The following is a 17,707-nucleotide window of genomic DNA, read 5'->3' on the forward strand; positions in this document are numbered from 1 at the left end:
CTAGGGTTTTTTTTTAAAGCACACATTAAAATTAACACGACAGCAAGAAGATTGCCCTGTTTCCATCTCTATTTTTTTAATTATGATTTTTATTTTGTGTTTACAACACTCAGTTCTGAATGTTTTTGAGTTGCAAATTTTCTTACCCTCCATAAGCTCCTCCTTCCCCCTCCCCCCCTTCACTTGATTCTTTGTCTAGCCATAAGCACATAAATCAAGTTTTAACTTTCCTACCTTGGGTTTCCTTGGTCCTAGAGGAGAACCCAATATGGATGTCTGGTTTCCCTCCTCCAATGCAATAAAGAAGGCTTTTTGCCTATACCTCTATGAGTGCTTTGGTGTTTTATTTTATTTTTATTTTATTTTTTGGACTTTACAGTTAGTATAATGTTTTTTGCTATATCTTTTGTGGTTCTTTGGTCATTTATTTTTCAGAGTTGACAATTAGTGTATAACCTCTGAGAACTCTTTGGTATTTTCAGAGTTAAGATACATATAGAAGTATTGTCCTTACAAAGAAGAAGGAATACCATAATGTAAGACAGGGGATAAAAGAGGAAATAGTGGGAGAAAGCATTTGGATGATGTGACATGAGGAGGGGGGAAGAGGGAGCCCTAGGCAAATGGTCTCAGTGTTTTAATAATAAGAGGCAAGGTTCTAAACTGAGACAGTAGGTGAAGGGGGAATTATGGACCCAGATGGCCCTGAAGGAGAAAGTGAGGCTGGTGACTGTGCACAGCACTGTTTTACTCAAATCAAAGTCAACAGCAGGTTGTGTCATCATTTCCCTGATGTCATGGTCATCCTTCAGAGTGAAGGAAAAACACAGTGGGAAGTTTGAGGAAGGAAGAAAAGGCTTAGAAAATTCACTATGGAGACTGGGTTAATGAATTGACAAGGCACCTATAGAAGGATTGCCTAGCAGCAGTGAGGGTCATAAATCTGTAGTTGGCCTAGTCAGACTGCTTCTTTTATTTTCTCCATTGTCAGTAGCATGTACGTAGGAAAGAAGGCAGTGAAGGGTGAGAGTGAACCAAGGCTGCATCTTAGCAGGACACAATTGATAATATGATAAGGAAGCAAGACTCAAGAGAAGAGGATGGTCTAGACAAGAAATGGTTCACCAAAGGGTCAAATGGTAATAAGAAAGAAAGTGTAGGGGCATCTAGGTGGCACAGTGAGTACAGCACTGGCCCAGGAGTTAGGAGGACCTGAGTTCAAATCCAGCCTCAGGCACTTGACACACTTACTAGCTTTGTGATCTTGGACAAGCTTCTTATCCCCAATTGTCCTGCCTTCCCCATTCCAAAAAGAAAGAAAGAAAAAATAGAGAGTGTAGGTAGTTCAAGGGTAATGGCCTGGGAGAGAACTGAGTAGTCAAGGGATTAGGTGTCAAAGTGTGGATTCAGAACAGGGTTTGAGATTGCAAAACTGAAAAAGAGGTGGAATGCCAATATTTTGTGATCAGGTGAGAGAATTTCAGAGTTTATGAGCAAGCAAGTGATGTATTTATGGATAGTAGCAAGATTACAGGGATTACCATCTTTGTTTTTGGTTAAAGAGGAGTGGAGTCATTAAAATTAGTAAGTTGAGGAACTAAGGTGTTAGAGGGATGATCAATCAAGTTAGAGGGAGGAGAAAAAGATTATGAGCCAGGTACTGAATTCATTGATGAAAAGAAAAGTGAAAGCAGTTCATATTGAGAGGCCACAATTTCATCCAGGGAGTCAAACAAGATCTCCAAATGAGTGGTGGGGAAGGAGGAGGTACAGGTGACGTGAGGAAGAAAATAAGAGAAAGAAAAATTTTGCAATAGATCATCTGGGGAGTGAGAAAGGAATCATTTAAGGAGAAATAAAAGCATTTACTGTCTTCCCAAATTGAAGTTGAATAACAAGATTTTGTAATTGTCCAGTTAAGACACTTGTGAGATTTCCTAACTAATTTCATTCAGCAGCTCATGAGAAGGAGAAGAGGCTTATGATAGGAACAATCTTGGGCTTAATTTTGGCAAGAAAAGAGCAAAGGGGCAGAGGATTCAAGAGCAAAAAACAGTGTAGTATTGAAAAGCCTAACTCTTGGGTTAAGCCTTTACAGGGTGTAAAATGAAGTCAAATGGGGGATAATGGCCTGACAAATGCTGAATGGTAGTGGAATTATGGTCAAGATGAGGAAATTAATGAGTTCAGTAGGGATGAAGCAAAAGGCACAGTTCAATAGGTGCTTATGGCTAGGAGGTTATGGTCAGGTAGGGGAATGTCAAATTTTTAATAAGGGAAATAGTGTAGTGATGGAAATTTCTAGTGTGTGATCATCCCTAAGTGTGTCTGAGGTGAGGGAGTGAAGGAGTAGGTCATGGAGCTTAAGGAAATTCATACAATAGCAGTTTAGGGGGCTTGAGGAAGAACCTACATGGATATTAAAATCTTCAAGCAAAGCAGTTGTTCACGAAAAGAAGATGGTCAGCCAAATTTTGAACTCCTTCAGAAATGAAGAAGAATAACTGGGGACCTTGTATACTACAATCACCATAATTTTGTTTGGGTGGAAAATTGTAATTAAGTGGATTTGAAAAGAATGGTGAACTGAAGGAAGCCAATGAAGTACAAAGAGTTTTCTGCCTCTCCCACTAGGACCAGAATGACAGAGTAGAGGGAGTGAAGGTAAGCCTGTGCTGGAGAGGATAATTGAGGATTCAGTGTAGTCAGAGTGGAGTCTGGTCTACATGAAGGTTAATATATGGAAAGTGTATGATAGAAAAAGGTGCTGAATGAAGAGGAATATTTTCAATGTGGAATGGGAATTGCAGAGGGCACAGTGGAAGGGGTGGCCAAAATGGGATTGGGACATGAATGGGATCAGATTGAGGGGAATGGGAATAAAAGAATATGAAGAGGGACTACAGTTTATTCTAAATTTCCACATTTGCTTTAAATGTCAACATATTATATTTGCTACAGCAGAACAGAATGGAAGTCATAGGGGTAATTCTTTGTTGCAGATGAGGAAGGAAGTTCATAGCTTCCAAGGGTTTTTGCAGAGAGTACTTGGTAAGGCCTGAGTCTTCCATAACCTGAGAGACAAGGGGAAGCAATACAAGGAATGTAATTGGGTGATATGGAATATTGGAAGTCACACACAAAAAATATGGGGCATGATGGATGTGAGCAGGCAAAAGATATAATCAGCAAGGGACTCTAAAGTTATATATGAGTAAAGAATTCCATTAAACATTTTTGTGATGGGAGCAGAAGATGGACTATTTCTGTGACAAAACCAAAGGATATAATTCGATAGTCACTGTGCTGTAATCATAGCCAAGTGCTTTCATGAGTAAGCTGGGAAGAACTCCAACATACTTGGTGAACCATTTATAGAAACAAATAAACTTTGGGGAGAATATGGAAAAGAGTCACACAAAATGCACAGGCCCAAATGTACTGTACTCTTCATCATTGGTACAAACTCCCAAATTAATGAGATTACAAATTCATTTGGTATTTGCATAAGAAAGACAATATTCCACTAAGCATCCAACTGTAAAGCCTTACTCTACAAAAGGAAGTGACATTGACAACTTATATGTTATCCTTGTGGAATACAAGCTCTGGCAGATCTTATGTTCTGTGGTCCACAATGGAGAGGGTTGACAACAGTAAGTCAAGTACAAAGTGATTATTTATTTTTGGGAGGTGCCACAGCAATTCAAAGACCATTTCATTAGGGATGGAGATTTTGTGATAGGAATTAATTCATGGAAGGCCCACTTCTAAAAATCAATCAACCAATAAGAGTTTACAATCTGCCTATTTTATGTGAGGCAGAATCCTATAATGAGTGGAAATAAAGACAGAAAACTAAATAATCTCTATCCACAAGGAGCTTATATTTTGTTGACAGAAAGAACACATGCACATACAAATGCATACAAATCAAATACAAGAGAATTTGGTGGGTGAATTTGATCTATAAATTAAAAAAAATCTTTTGAAGTATTGACATATCAGATAGAAAAAGATACAGAGATAGGAGGGAGCTGACAAAACCTTGGGCAAACTGATCAAAATCTGTACTTCTAAAGGCATTGTTCCATTCAGTTCAACAAATCTTTACCTTTGTTTGAAGAAAATACAATCTTCCGTATCATGTCCATGAAGGCTTGTTTCACTTGCTGATTCCTTAGGCTATAAATGAAGGGATTCAACATGGGGGCTACTGATGTATTAAGCACAGCAACTCCCTTGCTCAAAGAGACTCTGTCCTTTGCTGAGGGTTTGATGTACATGAAGATACAGCTACCGTAAGAAATGGAGATAACAATCATGTGAGAAGAGCAGGTGGAAAAAGCCTTTTTCCTCTGACTGACAGAGGGGATCCGCAGAATTGTCTGGATGATATATGTATAGGAGATAATTATTAATGCCAGTGTAAACATAAGAGTCACCACAGCCCAAGAAATGCCCATTGTGTCTAAGAATTGTGTATTTGTACAGGATAACTGTAAGAGGGGAGAATAGTCACAGGTGAAGTGGTCAACGATATTATCAGCACAATAGTCAAGTTGCTGAAGCAGAATGATTGCTGGGAAGATGATCATGAATGACATAAACCATGAGAAGAACACAAGCAATGTACAGACTCTGTTGCTCATGATGGTCGTGTAATGTAGGGGCTTGCAGATGGCTACATAGCGGTCATAGGACATGGCTGCTAGAAGGTAAAATTCAGTTACTCCCAAAAGAATGAAGAAGAACAACTGAGCCATACAGCCATTATAGGAAATGGTCTTGTCCTCAGTAATAATGGTTCCCAAGAATCTGGGAACACTGGTAGTTGTAAATGAAATTTCTAAGAAGGAGAAATTCCGGAGGAAGAAATACATTGGGGTCTGGAGGTGGGGATCCATCAGGGTTAGGATGATGATAGTCACATTCCCAGCAATGCTGAGGATGTAGGCCAGTAAGAGAAAGAAGAAAATGACCATTTGAAGGTCTGGGTCATCTGACAATCCCAGGAGGATGAACTCTGTCACTTGTGAATGATTTTTCATGTTTGTTTTCTCTTTTTTCTAATATGTCTACAATAAAAATATAGGGAAACAGAACTAATAAAAAGAAAGAAACAAAAACCTTATATATCGGCTATACTTGAAATGGAGCAGAAATGAACTGTTAGAATTAATTCATTCAATCATTCAAACATTTATTAAATCTTTATATTACTATAGTAGGTATGAAAGGGGTTTCAAAGATAATTGATGCTTTTAAGGAGCTTAACATAATTGGAAAGATATGTACCCAAATAAAATATAGGATAGAATGTAGTTAAGTACCATATGCCTTCAAATCAAATAACAGCTTCCTTTTTCTGCTTAACCTATCATTTAAGGTCACTGTGATTGTCCAACAATCTTCTTTTTTTAGGCTCATCTTATAATACCATCTTCTATGTATGATTTTCTCCAGGCTGGCTAGAACAATTTAGCATATATTTCAATATATGCCTCAAACTATGCACTTTGCTCATAATCCTCCTTCCGTATGTATGAAATATCCTAGTTCTCTCTCCTTACTCCATTCCAACCCATTTATTGTCATCAAATTTAAGTCTGCCTTAGTTTCCCCCCTATAAAATGGGATAATAACACTCTTCCATTCTTAGTAATAAACTTCTCTGCCTCCAACCTTAATGCAATTTGTGCATCTTTGATGCCCTCATCATGTACCATATTGAAGTATGCAGTTTTATATATTCCATTTACCTTTACTAGACTGTAACCATGCAATTAAGGACATACTCTCCTGTCATCTATACTTCTACTCTACTATTACCATGACCTATTCCATATTTCTAGTAATGATGAAAAAAAGGAATTAAGAATACCAAAGTAGAAGATCTAGCTAAGCTCTAGGTAGCGAAGGGAAGCTATTTGTGAAGTAAAGTTGAGTCTGTTTGTTGAACCTTGGCAAAATGTCCTGAAGCTTGTATTAAGAACAGCCTTCTTGACTTCCAATCACTATTATCAATTTTTCCCAAGCTATTTACTTTTTTTAGATAATGCAAAACAATTGTACTATAGGAATTTTCCCCTATAATGACCTGTACTCCAGTGAAGTTCATGATAATCTGAATTTCTGCAAAAGATGTTATTTTTCTAATGATTTATATTAAATATCACAACTGAATTTGCATGTGAGGCATAGCAGGGAAAAAGGAAGGACAAATCTCCTAATAGTTTCTTCTGAAATTTTACATAAAGGGAATTCAATTGTTTGCCAGTGTCAGATGTTAAATAATTGAACTTAAAGTTGGAAAAGGCCTTATGGATCATCTGATTCACTCCTCATTATGCAGATGGGAAAACTGAGCAAAGTGGTGAAGGGATTGCTCAGTCACAAAGACAATAAGGAGCAGATCTCTATGCAAATAGCTATTTTATATGCAAATCTAGATTTCTTTCTACTATAACATACACCTTCCATAGCCCGTATTTCTAGTATTAATACATTTTTCTATCTGTCTATCAATCTATTTATCGTTCTATCTGTCTATCTGTCTCTTTCTCCTTCTCTTTCTTGCTATCAGTTATCTATCAATAAGCATTCATTAAATGCTTAATCTGTACCCGACACTTTGTTTAGTGTGATGGATACAAAGAGAGTCAAAACAAATCTTGCCCTCAAGGAGCCCATTCTCATGGCAGTGATAACACAGACATAATACTGGAAGGTTTCTAAAACTCTCCTTGTCTCTGCCAACTAATTTCTGTGACACAAACCTAAATATCTACTACTTCCCACTTCAACTTCTGGAACTGATGATTATTCCTTTCCATAGAGTAGGTGTTTCTACTTTCTTTCTTCTCATTCTCTAAGAAACAGTGGCCCTAGCAGGGGATAAAGCACTGGGGCAGAGATCAGTAAGACCTTAATTCAAATCACACCATAGGCACTTACTAGTTGTGTGACCTTTGGCAAGACCCTTAATCTCAGTTTCCTCAACTACGAAAAGGTGACAATAACAGTAGCTACCTTGCAATTGTGTCGTGAGTCTCAATTGAGACAATACTTGTAAAAAGTGCTCAGCACAGTGCCTGCAACATAGTAATATTATATAAAATTTATTTCTTTCCTTTCTTTGTTTTGTGTGTATCTTTACTCAGCCTTTTAGTCCTAGGCTGTAATATTATAAACACTCTATTTAAAACTGAAAATTCCTTAAGGGTTTCAAATTTTATTAAATAATTTTTTCTACTTCTCAGAGATACAAGTACTTTGTCAATTATAAATCATGCCATACATACATACATATGAAGGTATTTCTCAAATACTCTGACTTCCCCGTTCCTCAGTCATCTTAAATCCCATGGCCTAGTCTTCTCTTCCAGCTTAGTCACACAGAGGGAGAGTCATGTCCCTGATCTTACCAGAAGCTCATTTTCATGAATTGCACAGATCTGTTCTGCAGCTGGCAAGTAGGAATGTAGGGCAAAGGCTCAAGGGATACAGGGGGAAAAGACAGGGTGGACTTGCATGACTAATCTATAGGACTGAGATTGTGAAGGAAAGAAAGTGAAGTTAAAGATGATGGTTGTCATGATGAACAGGTTCCATCACTCACTCGAAAGCATTCCTCTCTTACGTTCAAAAATTATTCTATTCCTCTATCTCATCATAACTTCCCTTTAATTAATTGAGGAATTGAGGAGGTACAATGGCTAGAACTCTGAATCTGGAATCAAATCTGGCCTCAGAAACTTCTTAGTTCTGTGACTCTGGGCATGAAACTTAATCACTGGAGAAGTCTGCCTCAGTATCCTCATCTATAAAATAGGAATCATAATTGCACCTACCTCCCAGAATTTTGAGGCTATTTATAAAGTACTCTGCACACTTTAACTAGTGTATAAATGCTAGCTATTAGCATATCTGTCTCATCTTACTACTCCTAAACTTCTTTTTCATCATGACTTCCAACCATAATATGACTAATTAAGAGAAAGAAGAAATGTAAGAGATCATTTAGTTCACACCTTCACATGATAATTTTTTATGTTATCATCAACGTTCAGTCATACAGATAATAAGTAACAAGATTGTACATTTCCTGGATATCACTAACCTATCATTGTTATTTTAATAGCGGCATTCTGGAAACAGTAATACTGTCATTATTCTGCAATTCAAAGGAGTGACTCTAGTGTGGGGGAATTAAGAGCATGTATACAAGGAGAAGGGCAATGCTAAGATGGGAGACTAGAGGAGATATCTTGGAGTACCCATAGTATCTGAGTCTTGCTTGCTCAAATCACTTATGTATCTTTATATTGAAATCCACTGACTTCAGCTGTTTCTTGAACCCTCACTTGTTCCATTTCATTCTTTTCTTATTCTCTTAGTCATACATTACACTAAGCTTTATTGACATTTCTTGTAGATTGCAGAATTACTTTGAATGCTAGATTCACCTTCCTCTCATATATTATAGTGAAGTCAAGACTCTCATTTATGAAGTTTCTTTAGAAAATATCAGAAAAAAATATGAAGACCAAAAACATCTACAATACTTTGTGGTTACTCCTCCATGCCACTGCCTTCCTTTTCTTTCATGATACTCCCAATATTCAATTTCAATTCAATAAACAATAATTAAGTATCTATTATGATCATTAGGAGAGGGATAAAGATATATAATTATTTTATCTGTGTTGAGTGAGGGCAGTGATTTACTTCTATATTTTGGACCATAATTATTTCAGGTTAATGATAGCCATAACCACTTTAAAGTTCTTATCCATTATTATGCATCTGACTGATAAGGTCCTAACCAATTCTGATGAAAGTTTATATGATTCATTTTTACTAGGTTGTTTTGTTGCATTCTTCATTATTACTTCAGAGAGTTCTTTTTCCTAAGTCCTTTGAGGAATTTTCTCTCTCTATCATCCTATCAAGATGGAAATTGGAAGCTCCCAGCATATGTACATTCTATATAAATTCAGTTAATGGGTTCTAGAATTTAGAGCTGCTCAGAACTTTGAGATCATTTTGTCCATTTTCCTCATTTCAACTATTAAGAAACAGTTCTGGAGAGGTGAAGTCACTTGTCCTGCACCATATGGCTCCTAAGAGACAGGACTTAAGCCCAGGCTCTCTTATTCTAACTCCACAGTATCTCTCTCTCTAAGGGGGTGTGGGTGGTGGAGTGGGGTCCACGGAATGATCTAGTCATATTTAATTAGCTTTTCTGAAGGTTTGTAATGCATTATATTAGAAACTTTGTGTTACAGTGGAAAGGGGGCTGTACTAGGGATCAAGAGACTCATCCACTAACCCTGACAGACTTTGCTCTTCTCAGCAACACAATATGCAGAGACAACTCCAAAGGATTCATGATGGAGAGTGCTATCTACATCCAGAGAAAGAACTATGAAGTATGAATGCAGATCGAGGCACACTTCATGCTTGCCTTTTTCTCCCACCCCCTTTTTTTTCTCTCTTTTGTATTTGTTGTTGGGTTCTGGTTTTTTTTTTTTTTGGTTCTGTTTCTTCTTTCTCATGATTCATTCCATTGGTCATAATTCTTCTCCACAACTTGACTAGTGTGTAAATTAATTCAATGCGAAGTTATACATGGAAGTTATATGGGATTCCATGCTGCCTTGTGGAGGGGGTTGGGGGGGAGAGGGAGGGAAGAAAATCTGGAACTCAAAATTATGTAGAACCGTGTGTTGCAAACTAAAACTAAAAAGAAAAAATACATAAAAAAAGCGACATCCAAATCTTGGCTTTGTAACTTAACATCTGTTTAACCTTAGGAAAGTCACTTAACCTCTCTGATTCTCAGTTTTCTAAACTAAACAACTAAGAATATTGAACCTGACAACCACTGAGGGCTTTCCAGTTTGAAATCTATGATCCTATGGATTAAAGGATAAACTATAAATATCTCCAACACTTTTTCCACATAGGCCAGAATTAATAAATAAGCAGTTGAGAAGAAAATGACACATTAGGGGTCATAATTGATTTTTATTCTGTGATTTTCATGAAAAAAATTGCCTTTGTGAGAACATGTCTATATGTGTGGTCATATTTAAGAAAGGAACACACAAACACACACACACACACAGACATGCACACAGAGTTTTGCTACAATACCAATGGAAAGAAGAAAAAGTGGATATTTTAAAACTACTTACGTTTTTGGTGCAGTGCTTTATAGGTTACTGCTGAAAATTTAACCAAAATATCCCACATAGTTTGCCTAAAAAGTGAGAATCAATGAGTTAATGCTGACCATGTAGCCAGGCTCACCCACTACCTCTCACACCAGTGAATGCTTTCTCAGACACTCTCTGAGACTCCTATTCATTGTCAGCCAATGGGGCATATCTGGGACCATTTGCTACCTAGACATTCAAATATGACCTTGTCTTTTAAAATAGGAGAAATCCTACCAATTCTAGCTCTGGGTAATACCTCACTCAACTCTATAGACAATGTAAGGCTCTTCAGAACTCTCAATGCTGATTATACCTTTCAAGAAATGCATAAGATGTCTCATCTACTATGACTGATACCTTCTCTGTAGGGATTAATTGATTGAACAAGGCAAAGGTGTCATGGAAAGGCAGGTTCAGAAGGCACTAATGAATATGAAACCCAATCCACCTTAGTACAAGTTGGAAATAGAAGCTTAGGGGAGAGTGCCCAAAGAGACCAAAAAAAAAATTCTTGGCAATCTAAACACCTAAGGAAAGATAAGGCAGATGGCCAAATGGGAATCTATAATAATTTCCAAAACTATTCAACTGATTATTTCTCTAATCTTATGGGATAATGTCCCTGGCCAGAATTCTCTGGAGCTACTTAAGGATCAGGGCAAGTCCTACTGTTCCTTATCACCAAAAAATGCTGTGAAGTCAGAAGAATTCCATTTCCTACTTCCCATAATGCTCATTCCCCACAAAATTGCTCCTTTACAGCAAATACAAAAGAATTTTATTCTTTTTTTAAATTTTTAAAGATTTTTTAAAATTTTATGTTTACAACACTCAGTTCCCACATGATCCTGAATTCCAGAATTTCTTTCCCCACTTCCCTCACCCTCCCCAAGATGTCATGGAATCCAATGTATCTTCTACATATAACTTCACATTGAACTTATTTACACAACAGTCAAGTTGTAAAGAAGATTTATTAGCAGTGGAATGAATCATGAGAAAGAAGAAACAAAACCGAGAGAGAGAGAGAGAGAGAGAGAGAGAGAGAGAGAGAGAGAGAGAGAGAGAGAGAGGAAGGGGGAGAGAAAACAAACAAAAAAAGAAACAAAAGGAGAGCAAACAGTTTGCTTCAATCTGCATTCAGTCTCCATAGTTTTTTTCTCTGAATCTAGATAGCTCTCTCCCTCATCAGTTCTTTGGCGTTGTCTTTGAACCTTGTTGTCTTTGAACCTGAGAAGAGCTAAGTCTATCAAGGTTAGTCATCATAGAATCCATATATCTGTGGTTGTTTATAATGTTCTCCTAGTTCTGCTCTGCTCACTCAGCATTATATCCTGCAGCTTTTTCCAGGTTATTATGAAGTCGGTATCTTCCCCATTTCATATAGCACAACAATATTCCATTAAATTCATACACCACAACTTATTCAGCCATTCCCCAGTTGATGGGCATCCCCTTGACTTCCAATTCTTTGCTACTACAAAAAGAGCCACTATAAATAATTTTATACATACAGGTCCTTTAATCACTTGTGTGATCTCTTTGGGATACAACCCTAGAAACAACCCCGGGTTAAAGGTATGAACATTTTAATAGCCCTTTGGGCATAGCAAATTGCTCTCCAAAATGGCTGGATCAGTTCACAACTCAAGCAGCAATGTAACAATGTTCTGATTTTCCTACATCCTCTCAAGCATTTATCATTTTCTGTTTTGTCATTTTAGTCAATCCGACAGGAGATATTTGGTACCTAAGAGTTGTTGTGATTTGTATTTTTCTAATCAGTAGTGATTTAGAGCATTTTTTTCATATGCCTGTAGATATCTTTAATTTCTTCCTCTGAAAATTGCCTGTTCGTATCCTTTGACCACTTCTCAGTTGGGTAATGATGTGTATTCCTATAAGTTTGGCTCAGTTCCCTGTATATTTTAGAGATGAGGCCTTTATCAGAGACACTAGTTGTAAAGATTTTCTACCAGTTTTCTGCTTCCCTCCTAATCTTTGTTGCATTGGCTGTTTTTATACAAAAACATTTCAATTCGACATAATCAAAATTATCCATTTTGCATTTTGTAATGCTCTCTATCTCTTGTTGTGTGATGAATTCTTTGCTTTTCCATAAATTTGATAGGTAAAGTATTCCTTGCTAACCCAAATTACTTATAATATCAGCCTTTATTCCTAAATTATGAACCAATTTTGACTTTATTTTGGTATATGGTGTAAGATATTGGTCCATGCCCAGTTTCTGCCCTACCATTTGCCAATTTTCCCAGCAGATTTTTGTGAAATTGTGAATTCTTAGCCTAGAAGCTGTGTTCTTTGGGTTTATCAAAGGGTAGATTGCTATAGTTATTGACTACTGCATCTTCTGTACCAAACCTATTCCACTGATCCACAACTCTATTCCTTAGCCAATACCAGGTAGTTTTAATGACTGCTGCTTTATAGTACAGCTTAATATCTGGTATGGCTAGGCCACCTTCCCTAGCATTTCTTTTCATTAATTTCCTAGATATTCTAGACCACTTGCTCTTCCAGATGAATTTTGCTATTATTTTATCCAGCTCTGTAAAATAATTGTTGGTAGTTTGATGTGTATGGTGCTGAATAAATCAATTAATTTAGGTAAAATTGTCATTTTTATTATATTAGCTCAGCCTAACCATGAGCAAATGATATTTTTCTGTTTATTTATATCCGACTTTATTTGTATGAAAAGTGTTTCATAATTATGTTCATATAGGCCCTGGGTTTGTCTTGGCAGATAGACTCCCAAATATTTTATAATGTCTACAGTGACTTTAAATGCAATTTTTCTTCCTATCTCTTCTGTTAGTAATATATATATATATATATATATATATATATATATATGAATGCAGAGTAATATATAGGAATGCAGAGGATTTATGCAGGTTTATTTTATATCCTGCAACTTTGCTAAAGTTGTTTATTACTTCAGGTAGTTATTTGCTTCATTCTCTAAGATTCTCTAAGTAAATCACCATATCATCTGCAAAAAGTGATAATTCATTTTCTTCTTTGCCTATTCTAGCTCCTTCAATTTCTTTTTCTTCTCTTAATGATAAAGCATTTCTAGTACCCAATTGAATAATAGGGGTGATAGGGGACATCCTTGTTTCACCCTTGATCTTATTGGGAATGCATCTAGCTTATTCCCATTACAAATAATACTTGCTCATGGTTTTAGGTAGATGCTATTTATAATTTTAATGAAGGCTCCATTTATTCCTCTGCTTTCTAGTGTTTTTAATAGGAATGGGTGTTGTATTTTGTCAAAGGCTTTTTTCTGCATCTATTGAGAAGAATATATGGTTTCTGCTAGTTTTGTTGTTGATATGAACAATTATTCTGATAGTTTTCCAAATATTGAACCAGTCTTGCATTCCTGGAATAAATCCTACCTTGCCATAGTGTGTTATTCTCGTGATAATTTGCTGCAGTCCTTTGGCTAATATATTTTAAAAAATTTTTCTCATCAATATTCATTATGGAAATTGTTCTACAATTTTCTTCCTTTGTTTGGACTCTTCCTGGTTTAGATATTAGTACCATATTTGTGTCATAAAAAAGAATTTGGTAGGACTCCTTCTTCACTTATTTTCCCGAATAGTCTTTAAATATAGGCATCAATTGTTCTTTGAATGTTTGATAAAATTCACATGTAAAACCATCTGGCCCTGGAGATATTTTCCTAGGCTGTTCATTGATGCCTTGCTCAATTTCTTTTTCTCATATGGGATTATTAAGGTGTTTTATTTCCTCTTCTGTTAACCTGGGCAATTTATGTTTTTGTAGATAGTCATCCATATCCTTAAGGTTTTCAAATTTATGGGCATGGAGTTGGGCAAAATAATTCTTAATTATTATTTTAATTTCCTCTTCATTGGAGGTGAATTCACCCTATTCATCTTTGATACTGGTGACTTGATTTTCTTCTTTCTTTTTTTTAATCAAATTGACCAAAAGTTTCTCAATTTTATTGTTTTTTTTCATAAAACCAGGTCTTGGTTTTATTTATTATTTTAATATTTACTTGGTTTCAAATTTATTAATCTCTCCTTTGATTTTCAGTATTTCTAATTTGGTATTTAATTGGTGATTTTCATTTTTTTTCTTTTTCTAGCTTTTTCAGTTGCATGCCCAATTTGTTGATCTCTTTTTCTTTATTTTATTCATGTAAGCATTTAGAGATGTAAAATTTCTCCTAAGAACTGCTTTTGCTGCATGCCATAAATTTTGGTGTGTTGTCTCATTATTGTCATTCTCTTGAATGAAGTTATTAATTGTTTCTGTGATTGTTCTTTTTCCCACTCATTCTTTAGAATTAGATTATTTAGTTTCCAATTAATTTTTAGCTTACTTTTCCATGGTTCTTTGTTACAAATCATTTTTATTGCATCATGACCTGAAAAGTATGCTTTAACTATTTCTGCCTTTCTGCACTGAATTGTGAGGTTTTTATGCCCTAGTACATGGTCAATTTTTGAGTATGTGCCATGAGCCCCTGAGAAAAAAAGTATATTCCTTTTTATCTCCATTCAGTTTTCTCCAGAGGTCTATGATATCTGTCTTTGCTAAAATTCTATTCACCTCCTTAACTTCTTTGTTGTTTATTTTGAGGTTAGATTCTTCAAGTTCAGAGAGGGATAGGTTGATGCCCCCCCCCCCCAGTATCGTTTTCCTGTCTATTTCTTCCTGTAACTCCCTTAACTTCTCCTCTAAGAATTTGCATGCTATACCACTTAGTGCATATATGTTAAATAATGACACTGCTTCATTGTTTATGGTGCTTTTTAGCAGGATGTAGTGTCCTTCCTTATCTCTTTTAATCAAATCTGTCTTTGCTTTTGCTTTGTCTGAGATTAGGATTGCTACCCCTGCTTTTTTTTTTTTTACTTTAGCTGAAGCACAATATATTCTACTCCAGCATTTTACCTTTACCTTGTGTGTATCCCACTGTTTCAAATGTGCTTTTTTTGTAAACAGCATACTATAAGATTATGGTTTTTAATCCATTTTGCTATCCACTTCTACTTTATGGGAGAGTTTGTCCCATTCCCATTCACAGTTACGATTACTATCTGTATCTTTGTCTCCATCCTATTGCCCCCCTATTTCTGCTTTTATTTCTCCCTTTTCCACTCCTCAACAGAGATTTGCTTCTGACTGCCACCTTCCTCAGTTTACCCTCCCTCTTGATTCACCTCCCTTATCTTACCGTTTTCCCCTTGCTACTTTTTCCCTCCCTTCCTACCACCCCCTTCCTTCTTTCCCCTTTCCCCTCCTACTGCCTTTAGGACAATTTAAATTTCTGTACTGATCAGGGTATGTTATTCCCTTCTTGAACCAAATCCTGTGAGAGTAAAGCACAAATACTGCTCTTCTCCCTCCCTTCTTTCCCTCTACTACAATGTTTTGTGCCTCTTCATGTGAAGTAATTTACCCTTTTCTACTACATTCCTGCCTCTTTTCCCAGAACCATTCCTTTATATCTCTTAATTATATTTTTATCATACTATCAGTTACTTTATACTGATGGCTACAGTCTATCAATAACCCTTTCAATTCTCATAATAGCTATACAATTCTCAAGATTGATATATATATGTATGTATACGTATACATATATGTACATACATAACAAAATAATCTTATATCACCCTGTAACTAATTAGCCTTATTGATTAGCTAGAGTGTTTAATATCTCTCTTGCATTTTGTATTTGGAGATCAAATTTGCCATTGACCTCTGGCCTTTTCATCAGGAAGGTCTGGAATTCCCTTATTTCACTGAATGTCCATCTCCTTGCCTGGAAAAGTATGCTCAGTTTTGCTGGGTAGTTGATCCTTGGTTGTAGTCCAAGCTCCTTTGCCTGTCAGAATATCATAATCCACTTTTTTCTGTCATTTAAGGTAGAAACTGAAAGATCCTGTGTGATCCTGACTGTAGTTCTGTGATATGTGAATTGTTTCTTTCTAGCTCCTTGCAGTATTTTGTCCTTGACTTGTTCGTTCTGGAATTTGGCTATAATATTTCTTGGAGTTTTCAATTTGGGATCTTTTTCAGGGGGGGATTGATGGATTCTTTCAATGATAATTTTACCCTCTGGTTCTAGGACCTCTGGGCAATTTTCCTTAAGGATTTCATGGAAAGTACTGTCCAGGATCTTTTTGTCATCATAGTTTTCAGGTAGACCAGTAATTCTTAGAATATCTCTCCTGGATCTATTTTCCATGTCAGTTGTTTTTCCTATCAGATACTTGACATTTTCTTCTATTTTTTTCATTCTTTAGATTTTGTTTGACTGATTGTTGATGTTGCATAGAGTCATTAGCTTCCATTTGCACAATTCTAATTTTTAAAGTTTTATTTTCTTCCTTTATCTTCTCTATCCCCTTTTCCATTTGGCTGATTTTAGTTTTTAATGAGACATTTTCTCCATTTATATTCTGATTTTCCTTAACCAATTCCCCAATTTTACCCTTTAAAGATTTGTTTTCCTCATTGAACTTTTCTTTTTTCACTTTTTCATTTTTTCTTTTACTTTGCTAATTTGGCAAAGTCCTCCTTGAGTTCTTTCAGGAACGCTTTTTGGTCTGGAGACCAGTTCGCTTTCCCTTCTGAGGTTTCAGGTGTGGGTGTAGTGTCCATGCTGTCCTCTTCTGACTTGGTATTTTGGTCTTCCCTGTCTCCATAATACAAATCAATCATCTTTGGCTTCTTAGCATGTTTTTTCATGGTGTTTTTTTTTCCTTCTGGCTTCTAAAGTGGCTCTCTGTTTCTGAGGCTCAAGGGGCTCTGTCCCAATTTTCTTGTGTTAGAATCTGTGGGTCTGCTCACTGACTTCATGTTCTACAGCCTTGTAATAGTAATTAAGGTGGGACTTGTTGCTGTTGACCTTTAACGATTCTGACCTTTGTTTGAATGGGGCAGATAAAGTGGAATGTTTTTGTATTTCTCAGCACGGAGACAACATGGAGTCATTGATTTGTATCTGATATGATATTGGGGGTGGGGAACTTTTCCACACCCAGCCTGGGTGAGGTCTGGGCTCTTCGGGCCCTGAGCAGGATAGTGTTCTCTCTTGGAGCTCTGTGCCACAGCAGGAACGGCATGTGACTCAGGACCAGCCATTGTACACGCTCCCCAGCTGAACACTCAGATGTTGATAACTATGAATTGTATTTGGTCTGTAATTCAGGGTGCAGGATTTTTTCACCTGAATTAAGTAAATGATATTTGCATGCTGGATTAAAGTAAGATTGTTAACCTTTAACATTGCTTTCCTTAATAAAGCAGATCGAAAGGATGTGGGCTCAAAGTGTTCTGTGAGCTGGCTGTTGTTGGTTTTACACCCTCACAGCAGCTGCTAGCCAGATTTTCGATACAAGCCTCTAGTTTCTTGTGGGAGAGAGGTGATCTGGGTGCTGGGGGGGATCTCCTCTTCCCCAGGA

General features: G+C 36.5%; 1 protein-coding gene across 1 annotated transcript; it reads right to left on the reverse strand.

Annotated features, from left to right (window-relative positions):
* Positions 1-5,051, reverse strand: LOC118850650 (olfactory receptor 6C1-like). Its single transcript, XM_036760211.1, has 2 exons — positions 4,137-5,051; positions 1-27 (listed from the first exon to the last, which is right to left on the reverse strand). Exons 1-2 carry the CDS (start codon positions 5,049-5,051, stop codon positions 1-3), a joined length of 942 nt encoding a protein of 313 aa, XP_036616106.1.
* Positions 5,052-17,707: the final 12,656 nt, after the last annotated feature.

This window comes from Trichosurus vulpecula, chromosome 5, assembly GCF_011100635.1.
Source record: "Trichosurus vulpecula isolate mTriVul1 chromosome 5, mTriVul1.pri, whole genome shotgun sequence".
Lineage (NCBI taxonomy): Eukaryota > Metazoa > Chordata > Mammalia > Diprotodontia > Phalangeridae > Trichosurus > Trichosurus vulpecula.